We start from the raw sequence: 17,830 nt of genomic DNA, 5'->3' as shown, positions 1-17,830 counted from the left end.
GCAGGGCACCGCAGGGACTTGAATGGTAAAACAATAAATGATTAAACCATTGCTGTAAAAAATAATTGTATATTTTATTTGTACACCAATGTTAGTTGCACAACCATTTCATGAAATAAACAAAAAACAAATTAAAAAAATCACATGCATTCCAGTTTGACAGTTAAGATACACAACTGTATCCCAAAGCTTTAAGAACGTTCAAGAATCTTGAATGTAAGCTGTGTTGCTTACATCACAATACTATAAGGTCAGTCTTATATGCAGCCTGCCGTGAGTTTAATCGGCTGTAGTTTTTTTTACCCGACCTGGAAAAGAAACTACAAAAAAAAGGTTTCATTACCCTTCCATTATATTCGATTGTCAGTTTCACAGAATTTATAAAATGTACCTACATGATCAATGGTCAAGTATGCAGCCTTTCATATTCACACAATTATACCAGAAGGCTCAATTAAAGTGCAAGATTTAAACAAAATGCATCTACATTCTTGTGATTTAATAGTTTAGAATCCTGTTCATTTCAAGTCTTGTGCAATGTAATGACCCTGCATTTCAAGGGGACATAGATTAGAAAGCAGAGCTCCCGCAAATCTGGCTTCACTGTATGCTACTTGTGTGCTTGTCACATGCTTGCTTTGGCTATAAGGCAGCATCTTCACCCCAACCCCCCTTCATATAGTATAAATCTTTCTTTTTCATAATACCGCATTACAAAAAGTCCTTTCTTTCTCATTATAAAACTCACCAGCTGCCAGAGTTATTTCAGATTTTTAGCTGTTGGCTGCCAGAGATTTTTCATTGAAAAACAAAAAGTACTCAGGAGCCGAGATACAGAATGTTTAAGTTTTAAGTTAACAAGGAAGTGGATATGAGAAAAATCATATCTCCTTGGTCTTCTGTCAAAAATCTTTTTTAAAATGTAAAAAAAAAAAACGCATATATGCGTTATTGGCAGGCAAGTGATGGATTAAAAAAAATGCATATATGCGTTATTGGCAGGCAATGAGTTAACATGAGGGCATAATACAATTTGTCTGTCCTAAAGAGGGCAATAAACCAACCCCAAAACTTACTCTAAAGCAGTGGTTCTCCACATTGAGGGGGTTCCTTGAGGGGGTTCCAGGTGCTCCCTAGATAAATGATTGATAAGTTAGGAACCAAGTGGAACCGTAAGCGTCTAACTTCAAGAGTGTACTCCCAGAATTAAATTGACACATGAATATTGTATCAACACTAGAAATTCGGGCCGCGTAGAGTTCGACACCTACGTGCCACCGCCGTAGTGGGGGTCCGGGGGCCCCCGCGGGGCGAAGGACTCGCTTCTTTTGGGCTTGTTTACATAAACCTGGTTGCTTGTTTCTCTCGCTAAACCTGGCAACTGTAGGAAAACAAAGCGACCAGCGTTTTACTGACCGTTCTCAGTAGCGGGGGCGGGGCCAGGAGGACAGTACTCCGTGGTGGAAAATAATGCTCGGCACTAGCATTGCCTCGGGGGGGGGGCGATAATTTACGATTCTGTGCCTATCGGTACATAACTCGGACGGGGCTGAGTAGGCTCAAGCGAACTTCGCAACGTTTAGCGCGCTCGGTGGTGCTTCTCGTGGCTCAAGTTCGCTTGAGACTGCGCCCCTCCGTCGCACTCCAAAACTATACTTTAAATCGGCCAAAAAAAGTAGTCCGCGGTTGTTGGAAAAAGCAATGTCTTAAGCAAGAGTCGAACCCGGGAGGTGCGGGTTGGGAGTTTAGTGATTAACGAGGCAAGCCACTGAGGCAGGTGCTGATGTTGGGTATTTGAGCTGTATTAGAATCTGACAACGCCAACCATTCCCAACTCTTCTAATGTAGAGCGAAAGGGGGCCCTACTGGGCGAGGCTACTGCGAACGGCTAGTAAAACGCTGCTCGCGAAAACAACACACAGACCGCATGGGGCTACATGCAGAACTGTTGTTATTAACGTGGTTAATAATGTTTTCATCGCGGACCCCCTGCGGGTCCCCGGACCCTCGCGAACACATCGCGGACCCCCTGGGGATCCCCGGAGACCTAGTGTGGTCTAGCTCTGAGATTAATGGAGTATATACGGACATTATCGTGACTGCAAAGGAGGAAAGTAAGTGTTCGCCCCCTCCCTCCTCTGTGTGCGCGCTTTGGCCTCGTTTTTCTTAAAGTAGCTTGTAAATGTTTGTTTGCATAGACCTGGTTGCTTGTTTCACTCACGAGACCTGGCAACCCTGTAGCTCCCGTGTGGGTTTAAACACGTATTTACAAACGGACATTTAGCGAAAAATATAACACACACACACACACACACACACACACACGTGTACTGACATGAATGGAAGAGGAACAGACAGTTGGGGACACCAATGTTGGTGTAACTGGCGAGGAATAGGCGTCGATAGGTCACCAATGTTGGTGTAACTGGCGAGGAACAGGCGTCGATAGGTCACCAATGTTGGTATAGATGGGGGTTCCGAGGCCTAATGCACGTTTGACAATCACATCTCTAAAGGGAGTTCTCAGAGACAAATTTGTCCCATCTTCTTTGCCACAACGTCAAGGCTTTCTGTTGCTGTTCCTGGGATAAGGAACTGTACCTGAATGAAACACAGAAGGGGACATGTCAAGCACGCACGCACAGTGATATTACTATACTTAATAATACATTCGATTTATAATGCCCTTTACATTTAAAACAAATCTCAAAGTGCTTGTGATTAAATCAAAATATTGGATGCCAGTTTTATGAATGCCATCATTACCATTTTCTTTGATATGTTTTTTAACCCTAAAGCCAGAGTTATATTTAGTTGCAACGTGTTGTGAGCTTTAGATCTGCTATTTTTGGAGCACAAACAGGCATAAAACTAAGTATACATCAGGCAATCTTTTCCTAGTTTAAGCCTAACTAAATATATTTTTTATAACCATAAAACACCCATCTCTCTTATGAGGACCAGGAAAATTTTGCTCACAATGTCTATTTCTCAAAAATTATACAATACTAGTTGGGACATTTGGCCCTCAAGTATAGTATTACCAGTACACACACACACACACACACACACACATACACATACCTGATAGAATTCATTGCCAGTTCTTTGAGGGTGCCGATGTGGGACCTCATGCCTCCGATGCCCACAAATGTTTCATAGAAGTCATCGGAGAGGCCGGAGGTCCCGAACTGGGCCGGGTCATCAGAGCTGATGACCACTGGGTGACCCTCTGAGATCAACACAGCCGCAGGATGGTTCCTCATGTCTGCAACCAGCTTCAACACCTGGGAAATGATCACAAAGGACATTTTGAGTTGTTACTAGCTGCTGCTATTCCACCTTATAGATTTTGATTGATTGATTGATTGACTGAATGACTGACGTCTTTATTAACAAAAATGCATACATGACCATTTATTTGTACATACTGTATCTGTCAAAAGTATAAAACACAGGATATTGGACTATTATCTACTGGATAGATACTATCCAATAAATAATAGTCTATGAAGTTAAACCCAAACCTGTGATTAACTTTCTTATTCATGTATGAATTTAGAGTAATATGGCCCCAGCACAATTTAGGCAACGGTGGCAAGTTTCAACAGTTAAAGTCACCCATAGTGATGATATGATACTGAACTAAGCATGCTTTTAATAAATGGCTCAAAGCGGACCTACCTGGTTGGAGATGGGGCACACCTCTACAGCCACGCCTCTCTTCCTGGATATCTGCCTGGCAACCGGGTGGCGAATCAGAGCAAAGCCGTGGCCGATGCGAGAGGTGTTGAACAGCAGTGCATCCAGCATGTTCTGGTCCACCTCGGTGCCCTCCAGATCTACACGTGGAAGAGAAAGTGGAATTAATGACGTCTAATGTATGTTATCACAGTGGTTCTCAAAGTGGGGTCCAACCCACAGTTACCTCGTGCCTGGGTTTCAGGGAGTCCCCGGCTAAATGTGTTTAGCCGATTCTACAAATGTCTTCTAAATCTCAACAGTATTCTGAAAAACGAACGTATGTTTCTACATCAGTGGTGCTCAAACTTTTTCATGTCAAGGACCCCCAAAATTATATGTATTTGGCCACCGATCCCCATCTCAAAATATTTTGTTCCAGGGACCCCCAGATGCAAAGATTTGAGTTAAAAATGTTCGCTTTAAAAGAATATATATATTCAAAGATTTGCACACATTTTCAAGATTTTTCAAAAATAGCAGATCTACAAGCTCATAGCGCTGCACTCTACTATTTTTTAATATCCAATGTGTAAAATAATGCTTTTTAGCTCAAATAAAAAAAATTACACAGATGCGTTCCCGGTCTAAAAGGGTTAACATAGCAAACACAGTTTAACCACTTAAACCCCATATGGTTGAGCGGAGTCTCTCAGGACTCTATGCTAGAGTCTTTTCTGTTTTCACTCTACATTAAATATCTTCGCTGAAAATAGGCGATCTACAAGCTCTCAACGATCGGCAATTTCCTGCGAAAGTTTTCCCTCAGGATATGGATCCTGGTATATTGTATACTTTGGCTATTCAAAAATAGCTGATCTACAAGCTCACAACGCCTTGTGAGCTTATAGATTGGCTATTCTTTTAAAATGTTAAAAACATCTTGAAGAAATTTGGCAAATTTGTAACAATTTTACTACAACATTTTAACACAAATCTTCTCTTCTGGGGATCCCTGGCACAACGTCCGCAGCCATATACATATCAATTTGGAGGTCCTTGACATGGAAATGTTTGAGAACTGGACACGTAATTTTCAACAGTCTTCTAATAGCCACTGTACCTTGCTTTCCAGACGTCATTCACCCCAGAGATGATAATCAATAACTAACCGGGCAATATATCGATATTATATGTGATATGCGATTAGATATCATAGGATAGGATAGACAATAGGCGTAATATCGTGCAATCATGCTGACATAAGCGTTGTCTTTTCCTGGTTTAAGCTTAAGCTCTATTTTATAACGTAAAAAATATATTGTGATACTTAATTTTGTCCATGTCGCACACCCCTACCCATAACATCTTAATTGTCTACTGCATTTGGCACAATGTGTGTGTGTATAGTTCACTGCATTTGGCACAGTGTGTGTGTGCGTGCGTGTTAAATGACTTGGGCTGTAATCTCACTGGTCTCTCCAGCATGGAAGAAGTAGGGAAGAGTGACTCCTCTTTCTCCTGGAAGAGACAAAGCCTCCCTGAAATACCAAAGGGGTCTACCACTGTCCTCACGGCCCACCTACACACACACACACACACACACACACACACACACACACACACACACACACACACACACACACACACACACACACACACACACACACACACACACACACACACACACACACACACACACACACACACACACACACACACACACACACACACACACACACAAGAAGAATGAAGAATAAATAAATAAAAAACATCAGCCATTGCTGCAGCAAATGTACAATAATATTCTCCAAGTGCTTTTTCATCAGTCCCGCTGCTGTTGTGAATGATGATGATCTTATCCAGAGCGACCCCCAGTCAACAAACCACAGGGTAAATGGTCAAGTAAACAGATTGCAAAGAAAACTATTTAGTCCTACAAAGTAACTAGGATACCAGGTAAACATAACACCTAGCATCTGTCATCTACTCTAAATAACAATCTTAGCCTTTGTGGACAAAGTAAACGATACAGTATGTCGCAGTGGCAGTGGCTCAGGGGTAGAATGGCTCCCCCAGAGTTAGTGTCGAAGTGTCCTTGAGCAAGACGCTGAACCCCTAATTTCTCCCGATGTGCAGGTTGGTGCCATCGGTGCGTGAATGGGTGAATGTAATGCACAATCTATGTAAAGCGCTTTGGATAAAAGCGCTATATAAATGCACCATTTACCATTTATGTAAATGACCCATCTACTGTATCTGAACAGGTAACCAACATCAGTGGTGGGAAAAGTACTCAATTGCTTTACTTAAGTAAAAGTAGCAATATCAAAGTAAAAGCCCGGAATTCAAAATTTACTTTAGTAAAAGTACAAAAGTATTGGCATCAAAATGTACTTAAAGTACCAAAAGTAAAAGTACTCATTATGCAGATGTATCAAATGTATAAAAATCTTTTTAAAATAGCAGATCTACAAGCTCACAATTGTGGGCTTGTAGATCGGCTATTTTCAAATGGCCGAAATCGGCGAAATGTATACAGAGCTGAAGTGGTTAGTGTAGGTTTTGTAATGATAATCAAAATCTACAAAGTAACTAGTAACTAAAGTTTTCAAATAAATGTAGTGGAGTAAAAAGTATAATATTTGGATCCGAGATGTAGTGGAGTAGAAGTATTGGAAATTGGAAATACTCATGTAAAGTACAAATACCTCAAAATTGTACTTAAGTACAGTACTTAGTTACTTTCCACCACTGACCAACATACTGTACTGAACATACTGTAACAGAAATGTTACAGCCTGATAAGTGAACATGGAGATGTTTGTGGTTTTTGCTGCTACTTCTGCAAACTACTTTTACTGTAATACCATTGCTACTCACCAGGTCAAATCCAGCCATGGTTTCTGGGAAGTCCCTCTGCAGCTGCATGGCTTCTTCTACAGCGGTGGTCACCATGGAGGCATTCATTCCCCTGAAAGGCACATACCCACGGATTAACCACTTAGAGCCTCTACTAGTCATAGTGAAACTGTGCTCGGGCACGTTTTTCCGTCTACGCCAGTGGTGGAAAAAGTACTCAAATGTTTTACTTAACTAAACGTATCAACACTGCAATGTAGAAGTACTCCGTTACAAGTAAAAGTCCGGAATTCAAAATGTACTTGAGTAAAAGCACAAAGGTATTGGTATCAAAATGTACCTAAAGTAGCAAAAGTAAAAGTACTGAAATGTTTGAAAATAGCAGGTCTACAAGCTTACAACGCGTCGCGTTGTGAGCTTGTAGATCGGCTATTTTCAAATAACCTAGGTATAAAATAGGGCTAAGGTGGTTAATGTATGTTTTATAATGTAATGATTTATATCTGCAAAGTAACTAGTAACTAAAGTTTACAAATAATTGTAGTGTAGTAACAAGTACAATATTTGCCTCTGAGATGTAGTGGAGTAGAAGTAAAAGTAAAGACAATTGGAAATACTCAAGTAAAGGGCAAATATCTCAAAATTGTAGTACAGTACTTGAGTACTTTACACCACTGGTCTACACCAAATCTCTTCCCCAAAAATAGCCGATCTACAAGCTCACAACGCCTGCCGTGAGGCATTGTGAGATTGTAGATTGGCTATTTTTGGCAAATCTTCCCCCCAGAGATTAGGGATGGCCAGGGTCCAAGCGGTTATAGCAAAACGTTTTGTCATATCAGGCAAAAACCCAATCTGTGATTTTCGGAAACTTGCAGAGCTTGCATAATGGTGAAGGTGTTTGGATATTGTGGTAAAAGCAGGTCACCTGTGGACGGTGAAGATGACCCTTGCCCCATAGAAGTCTGGGTGTTGTGCTGTAAACTGTCTGGTAACGTCCTGGTAGGTCTTCATGCACCACGCTCTGTCGTGTGTGCTTCCATCCAGTTCATATGTCTATGGAACACAAATAGCATGTCATTAGAAGCATATAAACAAGGAAATACAGAAATGATGACAATTTCCATTTAACACGTGATTAGAGAGAGTGAGTGAGTGAGTGTGTGTGTCACTTCTCCTACATATTTGATTCGACAGTGCTTAGCCTATAGAGTATGCGAATTTGCTTGCATGTCATTCCGTGATGTTTGTGCAAAACCGTGTCTTATCAATATTTTACCTTTCTGTGGCATTTTTAAGAACTGAAAAGAGAGCATGAATTTAAGACTTTTTAATGTTTCATTTACCTCTGGGAGCAAAGCCCTCAACTCCAGATACATCACGTTGTCTGCGTAGAACCTCATAAGGCCTTGGTGGTAATAGTCCCTGAAGACTGGAGCATGTGTGACCAGACCCCAGGCTGCCAGGAAGGTCTGTTCAAACCTCTTCCACACCACGTCCTGGCTGGGATACACCACGTCTGGCTCCTTCTCCGTGAAGAGAGTCAGGTTGGCCACGATGCTAGGCACACAGAGAGGAAAATAAATCATTGTCATCATAGCTTTAATTCTATATTGTCGCTGTCTGGTGGAAACCTTGCATGTCCAAAACTGTTACTTTTAGGGAAATCGAAATAAGAATGGATCCAATGTAGTTATTATTTAGTCACAAGCGCTTGTTAATACTTTTATTGGTTCAATATTTATGAACGCACAGACAAACGTAACCACTTTCAACCTGGCGTCCCTATTACTGGGTTCGGTATGTCAGTGTCAGGGTTCCAAAATAGCCAATCTACAAGCTCACAACGTGACATGTGAGCTTGTTGTAAATTGGCTTTTTATTATTTGATAATCGATTAAATGGATTAATTTGTTCAACTGTTGCACCCCGACTACATTCAACAGTAAAGAACGTGTTACCTGTCGTCCAGGTCGGTGGCGTTCCCCATCTTCGCCCTGAGCCGCTCCAGCAGACTCCACGGAGAGCAGAACGGCAGCGGTTTGGGCTGGCCCGGGGAGAACACAAACCGGAGGGACTGGTCACTGGTGGTGAAGCACATGTAACAGTGAGGTCTGTAGGTCACGTTCTTCACCAGCCACTCCACCTCCACCATGGAGAAGTCGTGGACATGCAGCGCTCCCCCTGAAACCAAAGTGAAAGGCCTTCCTTATTGGGCATGAATTCAAATATTATAGGGTGCGTTCGGAAATGCACTCGGAGAGTGCTGGAGTGCACCCTCAGGTGCTCTCTGGTCGTTTGGAAATTCAGAATAGGGCTGCAACAGTTAACCAAACTAATCAAATAAAATAATAATCGATAACTGATAATTTAATAAAATATAATCTATTAGTAATCGATCCCTATTTTGGACTTGTCATTATACGTAAAACATTATTTGTTGACGATGTATTTTTATTTTTTTAATACATATCGTCTGTCGAGTGGAAACCTCATATGTCCAAAACTGTTACTTTTCAGGATTCAAATTCAAAAGTATCAAAAGTAGCAGAACGACAAGCTCAAAACGAGTTGCTTCGCGCCGCATTTGAAGCTTGCGGATCTGCTATTTTTCATGCTTTTGTGTGACGCTGTAGTATGATCATGTAGGACATTAATTTATTTTAATTTACGAAAAAGTTAAAAATATGGAGATAGGAGGTTTCTGCCCGACAGCAATGATATATAAAAACGTGCTGTCCAATTCTATAGAATAATCGCTGAGAAGATCATCAATAGTTGCAGCCCTACACCAGTGGTTCTCGAAGTGGGGTCCAAGGACCTCCAGTGGTCCTTGAGGAGTTACGGGTCCGTAACTCTGAGAGTGTACAAATGGACCTGATTTTGGGGTAAAACTAAATAATTATCATATCGTTGCAGTCGGGTGGAAATCCTCATGTCCAAAACTGTTACTTTTCAGGATTCAAGTAAAGAAAATGTTACTTTTCAGGATTCAAGTAAAAAAAAAGTCAAAAAGAAACGTAAAGTAAGCTACCCTTTGGCATGTTGTGCAGTAGACTGTAGATGGGACTGTTCCTGATGAGATGTCTGGCCTTGAAGAAGTGCAGGGCGGGAGGGAAGTCCTCTCTGGACATCTCCTGTTCCTTCAGCTTCTGTAGACGATCGCCCAGCCGCCGCTCCGCCGCAGACACAACCAGCTGACCTCCTGTCTGCATGGACTCCTCCTGTTGTATGAGAGCTTCTCTGTGTCTGGGGTCAGGACAAGGTCATTACAGTTAGCTAAAAGTACAGAAAATAACAAACTAGAATTGAAAAACAAAAAAAGATAACTAACTCAAACTGTATTGTGTGTTTACAAAACTAACAAACAAAAACAACAGAGAAAATGTCCTTGGTTTTAGTCTTTGTTGATCATTCATCCATAAGCCTATTATTTTGGATCTTTCCATTTTTTTTTTGCTGTGTAAGTTTGAACTGTGATTCGTTTGTTTTAATGAATCAAACACAATATTTCAATAAACCACTAACTAAAACTAAGCCTTTACTAAAAAAATTAAAATAAACTTGACTAGCACACCACTTTAAAAACGTATTAAACTAAACTAAAATGTTAAACATAAAGTCAAAACCAAATCAAAACGAATGTAAACTATAATAACCTGGGGTCAGGGGGCATGGTGGTGCTCTGTGTTATACAACACAGTACAATACACACCACGGCCACGTGGTGTCGCTGTAGCTGCACCATGATCTCGAATATCAAGTGTTCGTCCTACTGGCAGTGAGCTGAAGAACAAAACACAACATTGAGGAGAACCAGTGGTGGAAAGTAACTGAGTACATTTACTCAAGTACTGTACTTAAGTACAATTTTGAGGTATTTTTTTTACTTTACTGGAGTTGGAGTATTTCCAATTTTCTGTACTTTTACTTCTACTCCACATCATCTCAGATGCAAATATTGTACTTTTTGCTCCACTAAAATTATTTGAAAACTTTAGTTACAGTAGATTTTGATTATTACAAAACATACATACATAGTATGTCTACATTGCAGTTGTATTGATACTTTTACTTAAGTAAAACATTTGAGTATTTTTTCCACCACTGAGGAGGACAGATATCAAAACATAAGATCGGCTAGGCACCAGAAAAAGAAGAACACACCAAAGTTTCACAAGCTGCATTTACAGTATGAATGACTACTGACCGCAAAGTTTCAATTTAACTAACAGGTGCACACATAATAAATAACATGGAGAAACAAGAGTTCTCTACTCAGAACAGAAGTAAACATAGCCTACGTAAAAAATAAAACGTGTCAATGTCCATGTAGACGTTGAAAAATAAGCAAAAAATAAACATGTAGACGTAAGATTAATGCAACTAACAACGTAGCCATGGATCATCTGTCATGACCAGTCATGTATCAGGGTAGCCCCGTTTGGAACCTCACTGTCCACGATAAATCCGAGATGAGGTCCCGCTGTCTCGGGTCCAGGCAGAAGTAGAGTCCGTCCAAAGGCAGTGAAGATCACCTTTTTTGCAACATCGTATCCAAAAAGTAAAGGTAGTCCGAGGCACCTACAGCTGTTTGACATTTCGCCGTAAAGTAGAATTTAACCGACGGGGTTGAAAACCCCATTTAACTCGCTTATTTAGTCAGCCTGGGCCATGTTTTCCCATTCAACCCGGAAGAACCCCTCGACGGTGGGTGCCAGTACTGCTCCCGATCCGGCTACAATGGGAAAACACGGCACAGGCTGACTAAATAAGCGATTTAAACTGTTTTTTCAACCCCGTGGGTTAAATTTTACTTTCCGGGGAAATTGTAAACATCTGTAGGTGTCTCGGAGTGCCTTTACTTTTTGGATACGATGTTGCGAAAAAGGTGATCTTCACTGCATTTGGACGGACTCTACCTCTGCCTGGACGCGAGACAGCGGGACCTCATCTCGGAGCTATCGTGGGGAGTGAGGTTCCAAACGGGGCTCGTATCAGGGCTACTAACAAGTAACAACACAACGTGAATCCGTCGTTAATTTCAAGAATAGCCTGTGCTAAGCATTTCCATTTGTTTTCCTCAAAACGGCCATTATATTATTTAACAGGCATGGCTTACAAAATAAACTACGGTACGGTAAAGTGAAATGGTTCTACTAGTTCAGCGCAGCAGCTGTTGTCCCAATGCAATGTTGTAAACAAAAACGCGACATAAACTCAACTGTTGATCGGGGGAACTCGCTTGTTACTTTTTGTCACATCAACGATCGACTGGTTGTAGCTATTTTTGCCAGGCTACAAAAACAAATAACGCTACAATGTAACAACGCCATAATAATGTAAAACGATCTAAACACGGACAACAACAGCTGATCGCACGTACATTGTTTCACATTGTCTGTGTTTTCGTGTCATGGTGTCTACAAGAGCACTCGGGATCGTCCATTATAAACATACCTTTCTTTCCTGTGAAAGTGGATGAAATGCAGAAGGGCTTTGATTAAAGAGCAGCCAGCAAGAGACAAAGCAGCCGACTGTGTGTTGTGTTCCTGATTTGGGGGCAGGCTGGTAGACTAGATTGTGTTGTGTTCACCACGTCACATCCACATATCCACTAAGACCCCGGCTCTGAAGATGGACCATCATGCATGTCTAAAGAAGATCCATCCATCCAACTATACTAATTGAACCTGACGCTGCGATCGAAACACACAGTAAAATCCTCAGTGTTCATTTAAAAGCTGTGATCCATTTTTTTTTATTTACATTTTTATTTATTATTAATTCCTGGACCCGTATGAGTTAAATTGAGAATTTTTAAAGACTTTTCCTGTGTTTGCAATGCATTTAATCAGATCAGATTCAGCCTCTGTTTGCATTTAATCAGATTCAGCCTCTGTTTGCATTTAATCAGATTCATCCATTCAGAATGGCTGAATCTGATGACAGTTTCTGTTCTGGATTATAGATGTTGTTTAGCTGCCAAGTGCCAAAACGACTGCTGTGAAAAGGGTCCATCGATGAAAGGGGTTAGTATTTTGTACGGTAACAGGATAAGTGGGCACTAGGGACATCTGGGCACCTTGATGTAAAATTGGCTATTTTGTCCAAAATGTTAAAAAAAAAAAATTTGGAAAATGTTTTTAAGTAAAGTATAGATGATTAGAACATGCTTAAACACAAGACAATTAAGGTCTAATATTCCTACAATTGCTACAAAACTTGTGTATCCAGTCATTCTGGGGCATAAACTAGAAGTTGAAGGATACAATTAAGTCTGTTAATGTTCACATCATGTATACTTTACATTACTTAAGACCATTTTTCTAATATGATTTTTTTTTTAACATTTTGGACAAAATAGCCAATTTTACATTGAGGTGCCCAGATGTCCCTAGTGCCCACCTATCCTGTATCCTTTTGTACAACCAGATGAACCAGTAACCTTATTGCACATGACTTATTTTTTAAACTAGGACACTTCCCTTCTTTGCAAATGTCTTCAGTGAAAACAAAAAACTGCTTCCCGCCACAAACTCGTGTTCAGGAAAAGTTATTTATTTCTAAGAAATGTACAGTATAGAAAATACTTCGGTCCATTTCCAAAATAATCTATGTCAGTCAGATAAGAACTTGTAAACGTCACATAAAAATGAAACATACAGGGTCTTTTTCCAATGCTGCAATGTTGCCATGCTACTGAGGTAAAAGTCAACTGCTTTTAACAAAAATAAAAAAAATAAAACAGAGAAACAGACATCACATTAATATTACAAAAAAAAACAAGTCCAAAGAAATGTACAAAAATTCATAAGAGCAAATAAATATGATTCACATTTAATCACATCTAGATGGTTTCACTATAGTGCAGAGATGATGACAGCAGAGTGGGAGTGAGAGTGAAGTGAAAGATGCTACTGACTTTCAGATCCTCCGGTCTGGTGTGGAGCCTTCACACCCAGAAATAAACTGTCTGTAAACCTCCAAACAGTATCACAAGCTCACAGACCGCTAAAAACAATGCCATCCTTCATACACTGGACAGCGGAAGTTATCACACTACCTCCATGAGGGCCATCTCTATCAGGCCCGCTAAATGAAAAAGAAAATCCAGATTTCAGAGGGAAAAAAGAAGGGGGAGGGGGGAAAAAACACATGTCCTGGTATAAGCATTGTGACACATCTATAACATTGTCTCACAGCATCTAGAACGTTCCTATTCCACTGTCCCTCGTTTAAATGTTCCCTTATAATGCCGTAGGTATCTATTACGGAGGGCATTATATTATTGACAATTTCTATGCTGCCTAATATACACACCCTATAACTGTACAACCACAGGAATACTGCCTACAGCTTGTCTAGTTTCAACAAACTCAGAGGGCTGGAAGGAATGCAATCTGTACAGCTGAAGAGACAAACAAAACAAAAAACAAACATGAAACACGAGTCCCTTTCTGATGACATCCGACACAATAATATGTCCATTCTCCATCCTCCCATGATGAAGACATTCACAATAACCTTAAACAGTCGCCACCAAAACAAACTGGCTCCACTTCTAAGGTCTTGTTGCTTTAAAAAAAAACATACACTCAATGAGGAACAGTCAGAGCATCACATGAAAGCACATTCATTTGAGGTTAGTTAGTGCAGTGGTTCTCAACCTGTGGGCCGGGGCACACTGGCAGGCCGTGAGGATATTTCAAGTGGGCCCCCAAACATTGGCAAAAAAATGATTTTATTCATGATATAGCATTAATATATAAAAATATAGATATGTTTAACAAATGTAATGGTATGTTTTTCTTTAAAAACTTGACCAATATTCTTTGTGATACCGATAAATAGGAACTTAAAGTATACCATGTTAGTTCCATTGATCCAAGCCGGAACATAATTGATTCATTGATCATTAAAATGCTCTGTAAATGCACACAGCCAATTTGACCACTTGAGTGGTCAGATGGGTGGGCCATGAAAGCTTTTGAGATTTTCAAGTGGGCCCTGACCCAGAAGAGGTTGAGAACCACTGAGTTAGTGCATCGTTCTGCAAACTGACTTTCATTTTATTTCTTTAAAGATTGATTAAAAAGCCATTCAATTATGAATTCTAAATGTATCCTAAAGTTGGAGAGGATCAGCTGGCGCTAAAATGTCAAATTATGGGACACAGGCGCCAGGCGGAGCCAGAGAGGAAAACGGCAGGACTTAGTGGTTGCCAATGACTGGCTAAATGAGGTAGATTTGTTTGCTGCCAACACTTGACTGTGGGGCTCATAGGTGCAACATTGATATACGTTGGAGAAGAACGTCCAATATCCATACAGTTTAGAGAAGATACATCAGTTCAACAACAAAAGCCAAAATTACATGTCCAGGACAAAGCCCCACAATATAAACGAAACAGGAATGAAGATTAACACAATGACATCCATTCCCTATTGAAATAACTTTGCCGAAAAAAGGAAAAGCATTCACAAATCACAGAGACAAGCCTTTGCTCGTTTACAGCTAGAAAACGCTGTGGTAAAAGGGTTGGTTGGCAGTCTGAGTTCGGCAAAACATTGTCAGAGGACATGCATCTTAAAATGTTAACATTTTCTTCACATAAACTTGAGGTGAATTCATATGCCTCGACTCCAGTCCTATTTTCGTTGTGTCACTCCTTCAAATAATTCATCTAATACCCGTATATAGAAACTGTACACCCTGAGGATATGTTTAGTATATTGAATAGTGGGATGAGGAAGCACTCAAAACAACCACTGATCGTATTCACACAACGACCATTTTGCTCCCATGTCACACTCGGGGAGGTGTGAAAAACTTGAGAGCGTGAGCGTAAGAGCAAAATGGCCATCGTGTGAATATGGTCCAAAGGGGTGGTTGTGAATGATATTCTCAAAGAATATATTTCCTAACAAACTACAGTAGAACAACCTTATAAACGAGGAATGCAAAAATGAGATATTCAAAACAAAAGATGTAATTTAAATGATTTAAAAATAAGCAGCGGGATTAATTGTCAACCACTGACGTTAACGTTAACGTGGCGGGACGGACTGTTGTATACAAATAGGTATTTGTAGTTAATTATTATTCATTGTGTGTACACGTCAATGAGACGTGGCAGTAAAGATAACTCCCTCCGAATTTGGGATCAAGGATCTCTCGATTACAGTGAAGACCTGTATTTAATATTTCTATATGCATATATACATGGTAACAAGAACCAACTTAAGACGAAGGCCACTAAATTCCAGTAGGTACGGACTAATAATATTCCTTGTGCATAGCAGAGTCGGACACAATTAGGCCGTCTCTGCCGGTGTCTTTGCTAGTCAAAGACATTCTTAAAACAGTGAAGGCAGCTTTGAACAATGCATAAAAAAGTTCACCCTGGAACTAAAGCAGGAGTTTGTGTTTTAGACAGGATAGAAATAGTATCTGGGCCTTTTGATGAGGACATTTGTTTTTGTTCTTCAGACAGGTGATGTCTTGTCCTTGCACACTTATCAAATGTTCTGGTCTCATTATCTACACATTCACACATACATTCAACAACAATTCCAAGGCAACAGCAAGGGCCTGTGAGTTGATGGGGTCAGGGGGAGTCTCTTAGTACCTCCTTTTGTTTTTTTGCACCTGAGTAAAAAAAAAAAATCCTCATTCTCCGTAGTCCCTTCAGTAGATTGACAGTGAGAACTAGTTTCAGCTCCGTTAAGGACTGCAGTCAACGCCATGTTCAGTGACTAGAACATTTGAACCTGTTTATTCAGATTGTGACCGCTGGTAGCAGAAGGCTGTCCAGTGTTCTTGTTGAGTCTGGCCCCTAGGACCAGGGGCCCTTAGGACCAGCTGCCTGGTCTGAGGTGAAACAACTCCAGTGGTACAGAAATAAAGGACAGTTTATTTAGTGTGAGCAAATCAACAAGAGGTTAACATGGAACGGGATAAGACTACATCCTACAGACACTGCAGAATAAATATCGCCTCCGCCTCCATTGTCTCTGTCAAGCAAGTCAGAAACAGCAGAGGCTTTCTTTTAGCCCAGTCACTGTTCTTTCCAGTTGGAAGTGCTGCTTCCTGGTGTGTCATGAAAGACCCAAACAGATAAATAGAGGGGCTCCATTTTCTCCCAGGTCACCGTGCAGATCAACGCTCAAGAGCACAGTCCTGTTTAGAGGCTGCTAAAGATCAACACTGCTCTTCTTTGTCCAGATGTATCTAGCTGCTCCTTAGCCTGAAAGCATAACAAACAACAACAATTTGATTCAGGGTTATGTTCACAAAAGAAAATGATCAATCCTCCAACCAGAGATCTACTGGCTCACTGACAACTTGATGATCAAGTTTGACAACACTCTACATGTCTGATGGCGGATTCTCACTGGCTCTGATTCATTCGAATCGTTCCCGAGTACGATTGCCCTCTCCCCGCTGGCCAGCATTCACATTGGCCATGATTCTTCCATACCAGAGTACACTTTAATACAACTGTAATGGTACTGTACTTAGGTGCCTCAAGGGGGCGCTGTGGAATGTGGGGCTTTGGGAGATAATGTCATGTGACAGAAGAACAGATGTATCTTTTGTACTGAAAATACACACCGTCCTCATAAAAGAGTATTCTCTGTGGCCAAGGCATAACTTGTTTCATCTGACATCTAACCTACATTTATAGATAGATAAATAAAACAGGAATACACTGTTCCAAAAAGACCAATTCCACCTCACCAGTTCTCTTCTCAAATGAGCCCTTGATGATGTTGTTTAGTGGTTGACTTACTTTGCTCACATGGGTTGGTCACACTCCCTGTTTGCTGCTAGGACCACTGGGAGCTGCCATCATCTGCTGCCTGGGGGAGAATCACACAGGTACACCAATGTCAACCACTGCTTCCCAATGCAGCAATCATAGCAAAAGGCTACAGTCACATATCTGTGTCCAGCCTGATCGCCAGAGAATTAGTATACATTGCACGGATCCAGTGCACGTCATTCCGTGCATAGTCGCCTAGAAACCCAGAAATTCTGTGCATATGTACGGCGAGTCCCACGGTGGGCGTAACCAGTCGCAACCCGGAAAAACCCGGAAGCAGAGCAGTCCCCACAACAAAATTTACGATTCTGTGCCTATCAGTACATAACTCAAACGGCGCTGAGTAGGCACAAGGGAATGTCGCAACGTTCGGGACGGCAACTCGCTCGCTTTAGCTCGCTCGGTGGCCCCTTACGTGGCGACAATTCCCTTGAGACTGCGCGCCTCCGAAATGGTTTA

The 17,830-nt window shown here is 41.0% G+C and overlaps 2 protein-coding genes across 5 annotated transcripts in view; both read right to left on the bottom strand.

Moving 5' to 3' along the window:
• Nucleotides 1-2,400: 2,400 nt before the first annotated feature.
• ada2a (adenosine deaminase 2a) lies at nucleotides 2,401-12,077 on the bottom strand. The gene is made up of 11 exons (XM_080437990.1): nucleotides 12,004-12,077; nucleotides 10,203-10,329; nucleotides 9,578-9,792; nucleotides 8,505-8,727; nucleotides 7,890-8,103; nucleotides 7,472-7,599; nucleotides 6,565-6,655; nucleotides 5,155-5,263; nucleotides 3,685-3,842; nucleotides 3,085-3,287; nucleotides 2,401-2,601 (listed from the first exon to the last, which is right to left on the bottom strand). Exons 2-11 carry the CDS (start codon nucleotides 10,289-10,291, stop codon nucleotides 2,511-2,513), a joined length of 1,521 nt encoding a protein of 506 aa, XP_080294116.1. The 5' UTR covers nucleotides 10,292-10,329; nucleotides 12,004-12,077; the 3' UTR covers nucleotides 2,401-2,510.
• Nucleotides 12,078-13,083: 1,006 nt separating this feature from the next.
• The window catches only part of cecr2 (CECR2 histone acetyl-lysine reader), a 71,901-nt gene continuing 67,154 nt past the window's right edge, over nucleotides 13,084-17,830 (bottom strand). For all 4 annotated transcript variants that reach the window (XM_080438807.1, XM_080438808.1, XM_080438809.1 and 1 more), the window contains 2 exons: nucleotides 17,339-17,408; nucleotides 13,084-16,792 (listed from right to left, as the gene is read on the bottom strand). In XM_080438807.1, coding sequence (XP_080294933.1) covers nucleotides 17,357-17,408 — 52 coding nt within the window. In that variant the 3' untranslated portion in view covers nucleotides 13,084-16,792; nucleotides 17,339-17,356. The remainder of the gene's footprint in view (nucleotides 16,793-17,338; nucleotides 17,409-17,830) is intronic.

The sequence above is a fragment of the Gymnoscopelus braueri genome, assembly GCF_963280865.1.
Source record: "Gymnoscopelus braueri genome assembly, chromosome: 9".
In the NCBI taxonomy this organism is placed as follows: Eukaryota; Metazoa; Chordata; class Actinopteri; order Myctophiformes; family Myctophidae; genus Gymnoscopelus; species Gymnoscopelus braueri.
Note: the sequence above shows the minus strand (reverse complement) of the source record. Positions and strands in the feature narration are given on the sequence as shown.

Coding starts and splice junctions, on each gene's coding strand:
- ada2a (XM_080437990.1), bottom strand. CDS start 10,291: ATGGTGCAGCTACAGCGACACCACGTGGCCGTGGTGTGTATTGTACTG. Junction 6,656..7,471: donor GTCATCTTCACCGTCCACAG/GTGACCTGCTTT, acceptor TGTGCCTTTCAG/GGGAATGAATGCCTCCATGG. Junction 5,264..6,564: donor CCATGGCTGGATTTGACCTG/GTGAGTAGCAAT, acceptor GTGTGTGTGTAG/GTGGGCCGTGAGGACAGTGG.